At 45.1% G+C, this 16,782-nt stretch overlaps 1 protein-coding gene across 1 annotated transcript; it reads right to left on the minus strand.

Annotated features, from left to right (window-relative positions):
• Positions 1-9,100: 9,100 nt before the first annotated feature.
• LOC134384495 (putative testis-specific Y-encoded-like protein 3) lies at positions 9,101-12,382 on the minus strand. Its single transcript, XM_063106044.1, has one exon. It carries the CDS (start codon positions 12,337-12,339, stop codon positions 11,314-11,316), a length of 1,026 nt encoding a protein of 341 aa, XP_062962114.1. The 5' UTR covers positions 12,340-12,382; the 3' UTR covers positions 9,101-11,313.
• Positions 12,383-16,782: the final 4,400 nt, after the last annotated feature.

The raw sequence follows: 16,782 nt of genomic DNA on the forward strand, positions 1-16,782 counted from the left end.
GTTCCATTAATTGATTTGTCTACTTTTATGCAAATACCACACTTTTTATTACTGTAGCTTTATAATAATTATTAAATTCAGATGTTGTTAGCCCTCTAATTTTGTTCTTTTTTCAAGAATTGGTTTGCATATTCCAGGCCCTTTGCCTTTCCATATGAATTTTTAAATCATCTTGTCAATTTCTACAAAAAGACTGCTGGAATTTCAGTTGGGATTATGTTAACTCTATGGATGGATTTCAGAAGAATTGGCATATTAACGATGTTGTCTTCCTGCCAGTGAAAGGGTTATACCTCTCCATCCATTTAGGTCATCTTTAATTTCTCTCAGTAATATGCTGTGTCTTCAGTGTCTAGGTCTTTTACATCTTTTGTCAGATTTTTCCTAAGTATTTCATATTTTTGATGCTATTATAAATGTTATTTATTTTTATCTCTGGTTTCTTATTGCTTGTATATAGAAATATAATTGATCTTTTAATATTGACCTAATATCCTAAAACTTTGCTAAACTCACTTATTAGTTCTAGTAGCTTTTTTTGTAGATTCCACAAGATTTTCTGCATAGATGTTCATGGTGTCTTCCTTTCTAACCTGGATGCCTTCTATTTCTCTTTCTTGCCTGGTTGCACTGGCTACAATGTCTGTTACAGTGCTGAATGGTAAGAGTGGACATCCTTGTTTTTAATTTGCTCTTTTCTAGTTTCTTAAGGTGGAAGCTTGGGTCGTTTATTTGAGGACTTTCTTTTCTAATACAGGTGTTTAATGCTATAAGTTTCTTTTGAAGTTTTATTGTAGTGATATCCCAGAAATTCTGATATGTTGTGTTTTCATTCTCATTCAGTTCAAAATACTTTCTAATTTCCATTTGATTTCTTTTTTTTGACTGATGTGTTATTTAGTTTCCAAATATTGGGGGACTTTTTTCAAGGATCTTTATGTTACTGATTTCTAACTTAATTCTATTTTGGGCAGAGACTGTATTACTTGAATCCTTTTGACTTTATTGAAACATGTTTCATGGCCCAAAGTATGGCCTGTCTTGGTAAAAGTTCACGTACACTTGAAAAGAATGGGTATTCTGTGTTCCTGGATGGAGCGTTCTATAAATGTCAATCAGGTCAAGTTGGTTGATAGTGGTGTTCAAGTCTATGATATCCTTGCTGATTTTCTGCCCACTTGTTCTGTAAGTGATTGAGAGAGGGATACAATCCCTAATTGTAGATTTGTATGTTTCTCCTTGCAGTTCTCTTTTTGCTATATGTATTTTGTTTGGTGCATATTGTCCTTTGGATGAGTTTATCCCTGGTAATAGTCTTTGCTCCAAAATCTACTTTGTATGATATTGATATAGCCAATCCCACTTTCTTTTGACTAATGTTTGCATAGACTATCTTTTTCCATCCTTTTACTTTTAAACTATTTGCATTTTTATACTTAAAGTGCATTATTTATAGGCAGCATATAGTTTGGTCTTGCTTTTTGTCCAGTCTTACAATCTCTGCTTTTTAATTGGGGTGTTTAGACCATTTACATTTAACATGATTATTGATTTGGCTAGGTTTGTCTGTAATCTTACTATTTGTTTTCTATTTGTCTCATTTGTTTTTTCCTCTTTTTTTCTGCCTTCTTTTGAATGAATCGAGTATGCTTTGTGATCCTGTTTTAATCTCCTTCATTGGCTTATTAGCTAAAACTTTTTTAGCGGGGAGGGGGGCATCTGGCCAGTACTGGGATCGGAACCGTTGAGCTTGGTGTTATCAGCACCATGCTGTAAACAACTGAGCTAATTGGCCAGCCCTTTTAACTTTTTGTTTTGTTACTTTAGTGGTTACTTTGGGTTTATAGTATTTATCCTTCACTTATCACAGTCTACCTTCAAGTGGTGTTATACCACTTCACATATAGTATATGAACCTTACAATAGTATACTTCCATTTCTCCCTTCCCAGCCTTTATGTTATGGTTGTTACTTTTACTTATATCATAAGCCCTACAATACGTTGTTGCTATTTTTAAACAGTTGCCTTTAAAGAATTTAAATAATTCTTTAAATTATTTAATTTTTTATTAAATATAAATAATTTAAATAATTTTTTAAATCTTACATATGTGCCCAGGTAGTTACCATTTCCAGTGGTTTTCAACCTTTATGTAGATCCAGATTTTCATCTGATATCATTTGCTATCTGCCTGAAAGATGTCTTCTAACATTTCTTGTAGTGAGGAATCTTCTGTCAGCTCTTATATGTCTAAAATGTCTCAATTTCCCTTCATTATCGAAAGACATTTTTGCTGGGTATAGAATTCTAGATTGTCAGGCCAGTCCGTGGCTCACTCAGGAGAGTGCGGTACTGATAACTCCAAGGCCACGGGTTTGGATCCCGTATAGGGATGGCTGGTTGGCTCACTGGGTGAGCATGGTGCTGACAACACCAAGTCAAGGGTTAAGATCCCCTTACCAGTCATCTTTAAAAAAAAAGAAAAAAAGAATTCTAGATTGGCAATTTTTTTTTCTTTCCTATTACTTTAAAGATATTATCCTGCTTGTCTCTTGCATTGCTTCCAACAGCAAATTTGATATTTTCTTTATCTTTCTTCCCTCTATATGGAATGGAACAAGTCTTTTCTGACTGCTTTTAACATTTTCTCTGTCACTGGATTTGAGCCATTTGATTTTGATGTTTCTTGCGCTTAGGCTTCGTTGACCTACTTGGGTCTATGCATCTATAGTTTTCATTAAGTTTGAAAAGCTTTAGGCTTTATTTCTTCAAATATTTTTACTATCCTCCTTCTCTCTTCTTTCCTTCAGCAATTCTGATCACCCATATGTTAGGCTGCTTGAAGTTGTCCCACCACTGATGTCCTATCCACTGATGCACTTCCTTTTTTTTTTTTTCTTGATTCTTTTTTCTGTGTTTCATTTTGGATGGCTTCTATTGCTATGCATTCAAGTTCACTGATCTAATGCCTTGTCTGATCTGCCATTAATCCCATCCGGTGTTTTTCATTGCTAGATACTTGATTTAGGCCTTTTTTCATATCTTCCATGTCTCTATTTTACTTTTTTCTATTGTGGTAAAATGTATGTAACATTAAACTTACTGTTTTAACTATTTTATAGTGTACAATTCAGTAGCATTAAGTACATTGACAACGTTGTGCAACCATCACCACTATCCATCTCCAGAACTTTTTCATCATCCCAAGTTGAAACTCTCCATTCCCCCTTCCCCCAGCCCCTGGTAACCACTATTCTACTTTCTGTCTCTGTGAATTTGACTACTCCATGTGCCTCATATGAGTAAAATCACAATATTTTACCTTTTGTGTCTGCCTTATTTTACTTAGCATAAGGTCTTCAAGGCTCATCCATGTTGTAGCATATGTCAGAATTTCATTCCTTTTTTAAGGCTGAATAATATTCCATTATCTGTATATACATATCTTGTTTATCCATTTGTTCATCCGTGGGAATGGGTTTTGACCTTTGGCTATTATGAATGCTGCTGCTATGAGCATTGGTATACAAATATCTGTTTACAGGAGTCTCCACTTTTAATTCTTTTGGGTATATACCCAGGAGTGGAATTGGTGGAACATGCAGTGATTTTTTTGAGGAACTGCCATACTGTTTTCCATAGTAGTTGCACCATTTTACATTCCCATCTGCAGTGCACAAAGGCTTCAGTTTCTCCACATCCTTGCCAGTACTTGTTATTTATTTTTTATTATTTTTTAAAAAATATCCATCCTAGAGGGTGTGAGGGGGTATCTTGTTGCGGTTTTGGTTTGCATTTACCTAATGTTTAGTGATGTTGAGCATCTTTTAATATGCTTATTGGCCATTTGTATGTCGCCTTTAGAGAAATGTCTGTTCAGGTCCTTTGCTCATTTTTTAATTGGGTTGTTTGTTTTTTTCTTGTTGAGCTATAGAAGTTCTTTATATATTCTGGATATTAATCTTATATCAGATATCTGATTTGCAAGTATTCTCTCCCATTCTGTAGGCTGCCTTTTCACTTTGTTGATAAAGAAGTTTTATAGGTTTAGCTCTTATATTTAGGTCTTTGATCCATTTAGAGTTAATCTTTGTATGTAATGTAAGGTAACAATCCAAAATCATTCTTTTGCATGTGGATATCCAGTTCTACAAATACCATTTGTTAAAAAGACTGTCCTTTCCCCATTAAATGGTTTTGGCACTCTTGTCAAAAATCTTTTGATCATATATGTGAGGGTCTCCCTGACTTTTTGAACACATAGAATAAGATTAGAATAACTTGCAATGTATTTACCTGCCCATTTTAACATCCATTTCAATTGTGGGTTGGTTTTGATTGCTTACTTCATTTATTTTGTTGCCTGCCACATTTAGGGCTGATAATCTTTGGTTGGATGCCAGAAATTGTGAATTTTACCTTGTTTGGTACTGGATATATTTGTAATCCTATAAAATCCTCTCGAGCTTTATTCTAAGACAGTTAAGTTATTTGGCAATGGTCTGATCCTTTCAGGTCTTGCTTATAAGATTTTTTTTGGCAAATCCTGACCAGAGCTCATTCTAGAGCTAGTAGTTTTCCACTTCTGAGGCAAGACTTTCCTGAGTACTTTCCCTAATATTCCATGATACTCTGCCCAGTGCCATGGATGTAGGGAATAGACACTATTCCCCATCCAGGTGAGCAGCTGGCACTAATCTTTCCCTCTAATCCTTCTTGATGATTCTTTACCTGGCTTCAGGTAGTTTCCTTGCATGCAGCATGGGTTAATACTCTGCAGAATACTCAAGGGGGAGCCTCTGCACATCTCCAGTAGTTTCTCTCTGTGCAGCTCTCCTGTCTGATACTCTGTCCTATGAATTCTAGTTACGTTGGTCTCCCCAGACTCTTAGCTCCATCTCCTCCACTCATGGCATTCACTGGCTCCACTTCAGTTCTCCCTCCCTGTACTACTGTCTGAAAATTCTCAAGGCAATAAGCTGGGGGCAATGATAGGCTCACCTCTTTTGTTTCCCATATGTCTGGAATCACTGTCCTTTATTATTCAACATTCAGAGCCTTAAAACCACGATTTCATGTATTTTTTCTGGTTTTTCTAGCTGTGGTGGTTGTGGTGGGTGGGTAAATGTGATCCCTGTTACTCCATTATAGCCAGAAACCAATACAGCTGCCTTTTTTACCTGTAAGATCACAGGATGTCTGTGAAGGGCTATATGAGTTCTGATAAGCAAAAGGGCCACATACAGTATTTCCTTCTCACCCACCAAACGTGAATCTAAAGGGCCTGCTTCCTAGGAATCTTAGTTTGGCAGTGACTTAGCTCAACTCAAAGAACTTTTCTAGGTTCAGAAACCTTGCAATTGGACCTGAGCTGGCCCAGAAGTCAGCACCTTGTAAGCCTTATTAGGGCCATCACGGAGTGAAAATGCCATCTAGGGAGAGGGGTCCTGTAGAAGGGCTGAATTATGACTGTGAGCTCATAGAGATGATGGTCTTAACTGCCCCACTGACATGGACAGACATTTTCCACCTTGGTGCTTAGTCTAAGAAAGTCATGGTACCCTGCTACCCCTTGCCAGTAATTGTTTCAAGAGTGAGCATGTGACCTAGTTCTGGTCAGTAAGACACAGGACCAGGAAGGTCTACAATGGTCTGTGTGAGAAGTTTCTGCCATTTTAAGGGGAGGCATGGTAAGACAGTTTGCCTCTTTGGAGTTGCGATATTGCAGTATGTCTCTTAGAGCTTCTGCCATCATCTTGGCACCAATCAGAAGGGTGGCAGATCAGAGAAGATGGTCCAAGTCCTTGAAGATGTCTTTGAGCTGATGAATAAAATAGCCCCGAAGCCTGTCTCACCTCTGGATATTCATGTAAGGAAAAAAAATCTATTCTCTAAGTTAATTAAAGTTAGAATTTCTGTTAGTTGCAACCAAAAGCACTATCACTGAGCCAGCCATGCAGAGGGCTGGAGGTGCATGGGAAGGGGGAGGCTCCTTGAAGGGACTTTTTCCTTTCAATAAGGAATTCCAGTTTTCTCCCTTAGATGAGATATGCTGAAGGCCACACAGAGGGGAGTTGTCAAGAGCAGAAAGGCTGCACCAGGCCCATCGGCCTTCCAACTGTTGCCTATTCCACCATAGCCCTGCACCCTGGAATCCTGAGTCAGCTCTAATGGTGAGGCCTGTGGGTGGGTGCCTCAAAGTTCCTAGACTCAAGTCAATGTTTAGTTCTCCTGCTGAGCAAGGACAAGCAGACACCAGCGACTTCCTTGAATTTTTGTGCTGAAATCATGTCCTGGGAGGAAAATATCAAAGTCTCCCGAGCTGTAATCAAGGCAGTTTCAGATTACAAGCAATCACCACAGTTTCAGGACAGATTCTTCTCAGATTGAACAGAACTTGTCCAAAGTTCCAGGTCAACAGCATAGGGCAGAGAATGGAGGTGAGCAAACTCCAGATCTGAGGTTCGTGTTTGCTCTCCACTTCAGAGCGGGAAGCCCCTTCCTTACCCTGGCCTCCTTTCTCCACCACTGGAGCTTGTGGAAGCTAGGGGCCAGCTCTCTCTAGTAGGCATCGGGAGCAGGCCCAGGGACATGTATTGCCTCAACTCCAAGACTGCTTGGAAAAGGGCTGCCTTGGGCAGTAGAGAGTTCTTATCCCTAGGATATTCAATCCCTGAAAGGGCCTTCAGCAGGCTTCTGTGCCTTTGTACACCCTGTCCCCTTGCCCACCTGGAAGACCCTCCTGACCCTCGAAGATGTGGAGCATTCATTCAATCCACAAAGCATTACCAAGCTGCCTACTATGCCAGGCGCTATTCTAGGTGAGTGGGATTCAGCAGTGAATAAAACAAAGTCACTAAGAGTGTACAGAAAAAAGCAGATAAATAAATAAACAAAATAATATGAGGTGGTTGTAAGTGCTATAACAAAATCCAAATCAGAGAAAGTGGAAGGGAGAATGACAGGGTCAGGGAAGACTTCCCTGAAGAGGTGAAACTGGAGCATTTGAGCTGAGAAACCTTAATGAAGTGAGGAGCCAGCCATGCAGATATCTGGAGAAGGTTCCAGGCAGAGGGAACAGGAAGCAAGAAGGTTTTAGGTGAGGTTTCAAGACTAGCAAGAGCTGGCATAGTTGGAAAGTGATATGAGCAGGGAAAGGTACAGGAGATGAAGTTGGAGAGGTGATCAGAGGTCAGATCATGAGTCTTGCAGGTTGTGCAGAACACATTGGCTTTTCCTCTTGTGTGAAATTGGAGCCATTGGAGGGTTTGGGGCAGAAGGACATGGTCTGACTCAGGTTTAGAGAGCCACTCTGGCTAATGTATCCATGTGAAGCCCTGGCACATAGTAGGTGCTCAACAAACAGCAGTGGTTTATCACTGCTTTTCAGCCTCACCATTAGACCCTTGAGCTCACTAAGGGCAGGGACCAGAACACAGTCATCTTGTCTCTCCAGTGCCCAGTATAAAAGGGGTGCTAAGATGTACGGATAAACAAATGAGTGATTTGGGGCATGAACGAATGAGCAAGCAGGAGTGGGTTCTGAGGATGAGACTCACGTCACAGAAGAGTGGGTAAGACATGCAGTTGCTGTAATGTGAATGAAGCAAGCCACTGGCCATGCAGCAGAAAGAGCAGGTGAGCACCGGTTTTAGTGAAGTGCTGTTGTCTAGGACTTAAGGGCATGCAGGATGCAGGAGCCAAAGTGCACCTGCCAACCCTCAGGTGCAGGTCAGACAGAACACATGGGGCACCACTTTCCTGGATGGCCAGCATGCTTACAGGCTCACCCTGATTCCCCTGGGAGCCTCAGGGAAAGGCATTTGGCACAAAAAGGAAACCCACAGGGTTCAGCCCAACCAGGCACTGGTGCCCCAAATTCAGGCTTTAGGGAGTACTTGGGAGGTGGCAGAGATTGTCAAGGGCAAGGCAATCATGGAGAGCTTCCTAAAAGAGCTGCAGCCTGGACAGATGGATAGGGTTCAAACTGAAGACATTAGAGATGTGGAGTTGCCGACACTCTTTGCCTCCAGCTGCCCTGGGAGATCGCCCTACCACTGAACCACACCTGATACTCCTCCGCACTATCCACAGGATAATACCTTGGGTTGGCATTCAGAGTTCCTATTTTCAGAAAGTGGCCTCAACCTACCCATCCAGCCTTGCCTCTCCCAAGTAGCCACACCCGGGGCACCTGCCGTGCCCTAAACATATCATGCACTTTCATACTCTGGGGTCTTTGCTCACGCTGTTCGCTCTACCAGGAATTCCCTTCTCCAGCCCTACTTTCTAAACTACTGCCCATTCCTCAAAGCCCAGCTCCAACATCCCAGCTTCAGAAAAGTCTCTACTCTGATCCCACATCACATACAGTTGGGGTGAACTGCATGCCAAGCTGGACTAAGTTGGGTTCTTTCACCCCGGCTTGACTGTTATGTATGTACCAGGTAGGTCTCTTGTCCTGGTGATATTATCAGTAGTGAACCCTTTCACTCCCAGATGTGTTCCAGCTGGACAAATTATATGGTCACCCTATATCACCCCCACCCTTCATCACCCAACTGAAATCCTTTGGGCAAGAACGATGCCCTGTTCTTTATTTCCTCAGAGCCTAGCATAGTGACACATACGGATAGTCATTCACTCACACCAGCAGTTTTTGAGGTGTTGGACATTGAACCATATGGGACAAAATAGCAGGCAAACGGGTCCCACTTCTCCTGACACATGCAAAAGGGGGAAGGAAGAAGTTGAAAACAAGATCATCTCAGTTACAAGTGATACAGAGAAAATCATGCAGGGAAGGAGAAAAGAGATGGGAAGAGGCGGAGGATTATTTTGGACAGGCTGGGCAGGGAAGGTCCCTGATGAAGAGGCCTGAATGAATTGAATTGAGGGAGACAGAGATGAGAATATCTGCAGGGGGAAAATTCCAGAAAGAGGGAAAAGTGCAAAAATCCTAACCTGGGAACATGCTTGGTGTGTTTGAGGAGCAAAGAGGCCAGTATGGGGGGAGCAGAGAGCACGATGGGGAGATCAATGAGAGATGTTGGCAGACACAGAAAATTCAGAGCTTTGTCAGCCAAGGAATTGGGACTTTATTTTTATTTCTTTAAATTTTTTTGGCCAGTGGAGGGTTTTAGATGGGGGAGTAACATGATCTAAGTTATTTTTTCCCAATAAAAACCGAAAAGTTTTTATTTTTTCATCATGCATATAGAAGACAAAAGTGCCACGAATTCTCTTCTAATTGGACAAAGCAACTTCAGGAACATTTCTTTTGAGAAGAAGCAATGTCAGCTACAGCGATGTCAGTTACAACACAGCCAGCAGGGCACAGAATCATCATAGACCCTCAGAGTTACAGATTTCTTCCTGGAGGTTATCCTTACAGAACATGGTAACAACTTCTAGTCTTAAGTCCTACAAAACCACCTTATTCAAACTCATTCTAAGTACAGAGTTATAGTAACAGGCCACAACAGCTTGATAACAACTGTGAACAGTCACATAAGTTTCTAAATGGCAAAGAAGAATTACACTGACAACCTTATAAACATTCTCAACTAAAAGCAACAAATAGGCCTGTTCAGCTCAATTTCTCCAGTGGGCTGAAACAGTGAAGGAGATTCACAGGGTCTTACTCAAAAGCAACAAAATAAAAAGCATATAGCATTAACTTTCTACATACAGAAGGTCATACTGAGAGAAAACCTCTAAAGTTGCAGTGTTCTGCTACTCTTCTCATTTACAAAATATATTGGTGAATCTGGCTGGCCAATTGGCTCGGTTAGCGTGCAGTGTTATAACACCAAGGTCAAGGGTTTGGGATCCCCTGCCTGGCCAGCCGTCAAAAAAAAAAAAAAGAAAACAAGAAATGCAGGGAGGGACAGCTCACAGGAACCCACAGGGAGGGGGAAGCGGTTTGGATCTGGTGGAGGGAGAAGAGTTGGGGCTAAATTTAGTCTAAAAGAACACAGCATAAAATGAAATGATTATTCATGCCACTGGGGACTTCTTGTCTTTTGTTCAGAAGTCCTGCATGTCCCCCTTTGAAGATTCTAGGCCTTGCTAGAGGGGGTGGGGCATAGAAGCAGGGGGGCAAAAAGAACGCTGGCAGTCTACAGGACAAGCTCTCCCTCTCTGGAGACAGAGAGGCAAATTCAACAAAAAAGACTGTCTTAGCTGTTTGTAAAAAAAATCCTTGCTTCTTCAGTTTATTTTTTCTTCTGAGCCATCACTTGAATGAAAAAATGATGTGAGGTCTGAGTAGGTGTAGACAGGCTCCATGACCAGAAACATCACCCACCCCAGCACCTGCAACCTGGCAGCCTAAAAACAAAGGAGGCAACGGGAGCTGGCAAAGGGCCTGGCTTCTGTGTGGGTCCAGTCACCGAGGCTTCTGGGAGGGATGCCATCCTTGCCCCCACCTAAAACACATGCCCAGATATGCCAGCCTGCCAGAGTTCTCAGGGGATTAGGGCTCTCCTGTGCATTAGCAGGTGGCCCACCTGGGTCCAGAGGCAATTCTTGAGGTGCTTGTAGGCCTGGGAGAAGGCAGCAGGACTGATGGTGGCTTGGGCAAAACTACAGGCACTGGTGTAGTACAGCACAGACGTTCACAAGCCAATAGCAGGCTTTGGTGCAGGACCAACATGGGGAGGAAGAGCAGTGTGATCACACAAAGAACGTGCAGTCCACTTCTTCATGCCCTTGACCTCACCCATGCCCAGCAGCCTGGCTGCATGCCCATTTTGCCAGATGCTGAACAGTCCCTTTGGTGGTAGCCTGGCCTGTAGTTCTGAGGACATGGAATGTCCAAGTCTGGTTGGCAGCCAGCACCAAATGCACCCACTTCACCTTGGGTGATGAGGCTGTCATAGTGTGCAGGGCCATCGTTGAGCAAGGCTAACATGATGTAGCCTTCAAGCAGGAGACCTCAAAGAGGCACTGGTCCCCCTAGTGATGACTTGTGGGTGCCTATGTCAAAAATGGGTGGAAAGGCCATGGTCACAGATACGTGCAGGCCATGAAGATGATGGCAGTACACATCCATAGCACTAAGTGCTTACTGTAGATGAGTGGTGTGTGACAGTCCTGTGATGCTGACACAGAACAACATGAAGGCCACATGGAAACAGTAGAGATTAGCCATGAAGGCCACAATTTTGGAGCTGAGTTCACTGAACATCCAGAGGAGCCAGAGTGCACAGAAGAGAAAGCAGATAGCAGAGTGTATGCTGTTGGCCTGTGTGCAGGTCCACATGAGGCAAAAGGGGATCTTACATCAGTGCCACATCTCTGGGCAGGACTTAGCCAGACTGGAACCTGTAGGGCCTAGGAGGGGCCTCTGTGGGCCACCTGGCTAGGCCTCGCCTGGCTCTGCAGGGCCTATCCCCCAGCAGGTAGTACTGCAGGGGGTTAGGCCACAGGTCATCTTTAATAATCTGGGCAACCCTGTCTGCCTCTGGGAGACTGTGCTGTGAAAACCAGCTGAAGAAGCTTCGGACAGTGTCCCGGTTCCTGTGTATCAGGGCCGGGGGTTCCTGGCCCCGGTGCCATCGGATGCGAGTTGCAATAGACACCACCTGGCCTGAAGATCTGCACTCATACTCCTTCACGATCACCTTGTTCTGGAAGTAGGGGTTACTCCAAAAGCGGAACTTGAATTTGCAACCTGTCCTGGTGTGCCTGAGCTCCCTCACCTCCAAATTCATCAGGTAACAGAGCATGTCTTCATCTCGGGGGCTGATCATGGCTGACAGCTGTGGGTGGTTCAGGAAGGCGGTGACCCAGAAACCCGGAATATTCTGGATGATGAAGCTCCTACGGGCTAGGTGCAAACGGCGCATCCGCCCAAATCTGCGCTCAAGCCGGAGGTAGGCCCTGTCAGCCTGGGCACTCACGGCCTCCAGCTCCCACTGGATGGCTTCCAGGGGGTCCACAACTAGGCCGCCAAGGTTCAGGGGCCCCGGGCCCTGCCGGGACTCCGCTCCCACCTCCAGCTCCCCCTCCCCCACCAGCTTCTCCTCCCCCACTCGCTGCTTCTCCACCTCCTCCGTTGCTTCCTCCAGGAAGATGGCGCCCTCCCCAATCGTCACTTCCTCGGCCCTCCCGCCGGCTCCCGCCCTAGCCCCCAACGCCTCTGCGCCACAGGTTTCTGGAGCCTTGTTCTCCAGGCTCGGCACAGTCGCCGCGAAGGCCGCTTCTCGGCGCCCGGGGGCAGGTGGGGCGACCCCAGGGCCCGCTGCGGGGTCCGGTCGCGAGCCCCCCTCCTGCGCGGGGCCGGGTGATGGGCGCGCGGCGGTGTCCAGGGCCCCCGCCCCCTCGTCGGCCATCACCTGCGGGGCTTCTGGCCTGCAGCGGCTGGGAGCGCACGGGCGAGCCTGCGGGTTCCGCGAGACTGGCGGCGCGGCTGGAAGAGGCGACGCCGCAGGCTCCTCCTCTGGGGCATGCTCCGCCCCCCCGCGCGCCCCTCCCCCCTTCTGGATATAATTAGCTGGGTCGCTCGGCTGCACCGGGCGAGGGGTGTAGAGGCCCGGCGGAAGGGTAGGGGCTGCCGGCTGTGGACGCGACCGCGGCGCCAGGCGGAACTGGCCCCGAGTTAGTAGAGTGCCGGCGGTGGAGGTGTGGAGAAGTGCAGGGGTGTACCACGCCATGGGTAGCTCGGAACAAGCACCAGGGAACAGGCCCAACCTCCGGTCACTGACGATTATAACCGTCCCATCACAGCCACCACGCCAGGCCACTAGTTTTGTCTGATCTGCGGTGGGCAGGGGGAGTCACCCGGCGCCCACACTCCAGTGCTGCTTTGGGTAAGCTGTACACTTAAAGCCTTACACAGGATAAGTTATTCAGGAATATGCAGAGGGGCTCGAGAGGTATTCCTTGCAAAGACTGACCAAACCCAAACTGGGAGCCTCAAACGATGGTAATTGTTAGGCACACGAAAGTGCTGGAAATATTTATGTAGAGAAGGGAAGAAACAAGGTCAGAAACGCTTCAAATCAGAAGAGCAAGCAGGCATCTGCCTGCCTGGCTTCCCCCACATGAGCTGGGTCCTCCTGGGCTAGTTGGCTAAAATCAGGTGGACCTTGCTTCACTTTGTCCTAGGCCCAAGGGCTACCCTTTGCTCAGTACCAGCCATTTTACAATGGTGGCTCTAGTCTGATGCAGGGTGTCTGTACTTGGGTAGGCTAAGCCCCTGCAGTCCTTGATTCTGTAAATTTATCTGCACTCCTGTGGTCTCAGCTCCCAAACTTGTGACCTAGGGGTCAGCACACCTAATACCCCCATCTCTGCCTGGAAGTTCTTGCCACCTCCTCCAGAAAGCCTTCAGCCTCCTTAAGAGAGCTCCCTCATCTGAGCCCCCAGACCTGTCCTGGTGTGTACACCCCCTAGCAGGCAAGATGGATTCCCTTGAGGTCCCAGCTGAGTTTCTGACCCCCTTGGGGTGGACAGTGAACATCTGTCAAGTGGAAGACCAGAGATGAAGGGCCAGCCCACTGCCTTTGTACACAAAACACCTGCACATTAAGACTTGTTAAAGACCCCCCATGAGCTTTTGGGCTGGTCAAGTGACTCGCATTGCTTGGCTGTGGATACTGTCTCCAAACCACAGGAAAGCAATTTCAGCCTGAGTCCTTGATGGAACGATTTAGCACAAAGGTTGGGGCCCAGGATGGTGACTGCTACCTTTGTTAGAGACAGTCAGCCAAGCAACGATGTAAGGTGAAGCCATGTCAGCCTCTCAACAGTCTGTCTGAACCCAACGGTGGGGTACGAGTGTGGTATAGTCAGGTCTTAGTTCTGTCACCAGCTGTGTACCATGGGCAGTAGGTGACTACGGTAAACATTGGTCTTTTCTTGCACAACCTGCATCCATTCTTCAGTACCCCAAATTTCTTTCAAGAAGCCATCTTGTCTCAGCCTTGTCATCACTGGCTTAAAGTGACTGGTTTTGGCCATCAAGGCCAATGAGACAGGATGCTTACAGGGGCTTCTGTGAATAAAAGGAATCCTCATTCCTGAGAGTATGGTAAGGGTCCCCTTCTCCTCCTGGTCAGCACCGTGTCAGAATGACAGGTCTGGAATCATGGCAGCATTCTAATCCTACACAGAGGGAGAACCTACTTCGTAGTGCTGAGGATGAAGTCACAACTGCATACAATAGGGCAGAAAGAAATAGGAATGCTGAGGCCATGTCTAAGCCACTGGCCCAAACTTAACCTAAAGACTGCTCTACATCTGGCATTTTCAGTTACGTGAAATTTCACTGTTTAAAGCCAATTTGGGGCCAGCCCGTGGCTCACTCGGGAGAGTGTGGTGCTGATAACACCAAGGCCACAGGTTCAGATGCCATATAGGGACGGCCAGTTAGCTCACTGGGTGGGCATGGTGCTGACAACACCAAGTCAAGGGTTAAGATCCCCTTACCGGTCATCTTTAAAAAAAAAAAAAAAAAAAAAAAGCCAATTTGATTTGGGTTTTCTGACCCTTGGATTCAAGATTATTAACTGATAGAATGTCACTTACCTCAAAGGCATCCAAATAAGATCTTTCGTTTCAAAGTACAAATCTTGTAGATGCTAACATGAGGGGTTGTTACAGTCTGCTCTACACTCACCATCACCTTGGATGCTAAAAGTGTCTGGAGATTCCATTTCTTCCCAATTCCAGGTTATCTCCAACCCTTTTTCCCAATCAGACAGGTTCACTTCCAAACACATCATTCAGAAGTTTTTAATAAACAACTTCATTATAAAAACTTTTTTGAAAATGTAATTCTGTAAAACATTGAAAAATCTACTTTAACAAAGATACGCCCTGTGCATTTTCTAATGGCACTTATATTTTACAATTAAAAACCTTGTTTTATATAAAGCCAAAAATACTCCAAGAGGTTATTCACTGTGTTTACAAAGTGCTAGAAGGTTTTTGTCTTGTATTTTTTCTCTTTAAATAATCTGGCATTACGGAAGAGTGGCTCCAAAGCCTTGACTGCTGCGGGGGAGGGAGGCACATGAAAAGTGGTGTCTCAGGAGTTCTAGTGCCAAATATGCCAAAGTGGAGAGGTGCTTATGGGAGAATCAGCCGAGGAAGTCGGCTGACATGAGAAGAAACTGGACTGAATACTTCCAAACCCCTCCATGGAAGCACTATATTATCACGGTGAACACCCCCTCCCTCGCCACAGACCCCACTCTCCAGTGGTGAAGGTCACGGCCAGTTCCTTCCACAGCAGGTTCAGAGCTCCAGGAGAGGCCAGGGTGGGGTTCCAGAGGAATCTGGACTTTTCTGGCCAACACCTGCCTAAGGCAAAGTTTATTACATAAATATCCTTGTTAAAAAGCAAAATATTGATCCTGTACAATATAACCTGTTTTTAAAAAAATCATGCTTAAAAACAGCTCCTAGATAAGAGACGAGGTGGAGAAAGGGCGGAGCAAACAGCTACCTAAAAGGGAGGAATTTAAAGGGCTACTAGGGAAAGTTTAGGGCAGTGGGAGAATTTCAACTTAGGACAATATCTATGAGCAAAAAAGTAATCACACCTGCTTCCCAGATTTCCATTAACAAAATGCCATTTGTAAAAGGTTAAGGGGAAAAAAGTCATTGGTGTTCCTTTCCCTGCCTCCCACCTCTTTAAGATGGTGCAGAGATCCTTTGATGACACCTGGGCTTGTCATCCCTGGCCCCAGGACTGCACTCAGCCCTGACCAGCTACTGTGCAGGAGGTGCCTGCCCCCTGTTCAAGACAGCTCATTGCTGACAGAGGCTGCTGATGATGGGGAAAGGGGACATCATCCCATTTTTCTGGTCCCTGATTGGTCTTTGCCACATGCCATAGTTACTGTCCTAGGCAGGTGCCCCTCAGGCTCTCATGGCCTCAGTAAGTGTACTGAAGTGAGTTTGGGTACTAAGTGTAGGACAAAGCTATTCTTATCCTTTGAACAACCAGGCCAATAAGGATTTTTTTTTTTTTTTTTACCTTGGGAAGGGAGGTTTAAGAAACAGCTGAGTGGCTAAGGTCCAAAAAAAAAGGTGAACACAGATAATGTTCCTCTGCACCAGCAAAGTTCACAGTGATATGGAAAATTCCTTGTGGGTGGTGAGGGCATTGAGGGAAGACAAAAGGAGAGACAGGATGGAAGGGAAAAGATGGGAGTGGGGGAAGGCAAAGAGAAAAAACAGGAGGTGGGGGCAAGGCCCCAGTTACAAAGTTTTAAATAGTTGCTTTGCCTGTCTTATGAGTTTCCCAGCATCACTAATGTGGGGAGAGAATTCAAGGAAAGGATAGAAAAGGGCAGGCAGAGAGTACAGGACTCCTCTAACAGCCCAGGACTTTATATTCTGTGGCCAGAGGCCCACTGGCCTCTGTAAACTGAAGGGGCAGGGAAGGTGGCAGGCAAGGAGAGAAGGGTTGCTGGGTCTAGTGATGAAGACCAGACACAACAAGGAGAATGGCAGCAGCGAGTCCCTCTCGGATTCTCACATACCATTTCCTATAATACGAGTCCCAATAACATGCACAGCATGTAGGAGGTGGCTGCGTACCAAGGTAGACGCTTTTTCTAAAAAACCTTAATTAGTCCCTGGGACTCACTGAAACTAATTTTCAGAAGTAAATCACCTAGTCTGATTCTAACCTTGCCAGACATTTTTATATCTGGTTTTATTTTTTTAACCCAAGCTACCCTGCCTAAATCAAAACACACTTATTCACTACACATTGCTTCCAAGCAGGAGCCAGGGAGCTAAATTTTAAGGCTTTCACCTCA

The sequence above is a fragment of the Cynocephalus volans genome, chromosome 1 (genome assembly GCF_027409185.1).
Source record: "Cynocephalus volans isolate mCynVol1 chromosome 1, mCynVol1.pri, whole genome shotgun sequence".
Classification (NCBI taxonomy): domain Eukaryota; kingdom Metazoa; phylum Chordata; class Mammalia; order Dermoptera; family Cynocephalidae; genus Cynocephalus; species Cynocephalus volans.

Coding starts and splice junctions, on each gene's coding strand:
- LOC134384495 (XM_063106044.1), bottom strand. CDS start 12,339: ATGGCCGACGAGGGGGCGGGGGCCCTGGACACCGCCGCGCGCCCATCA.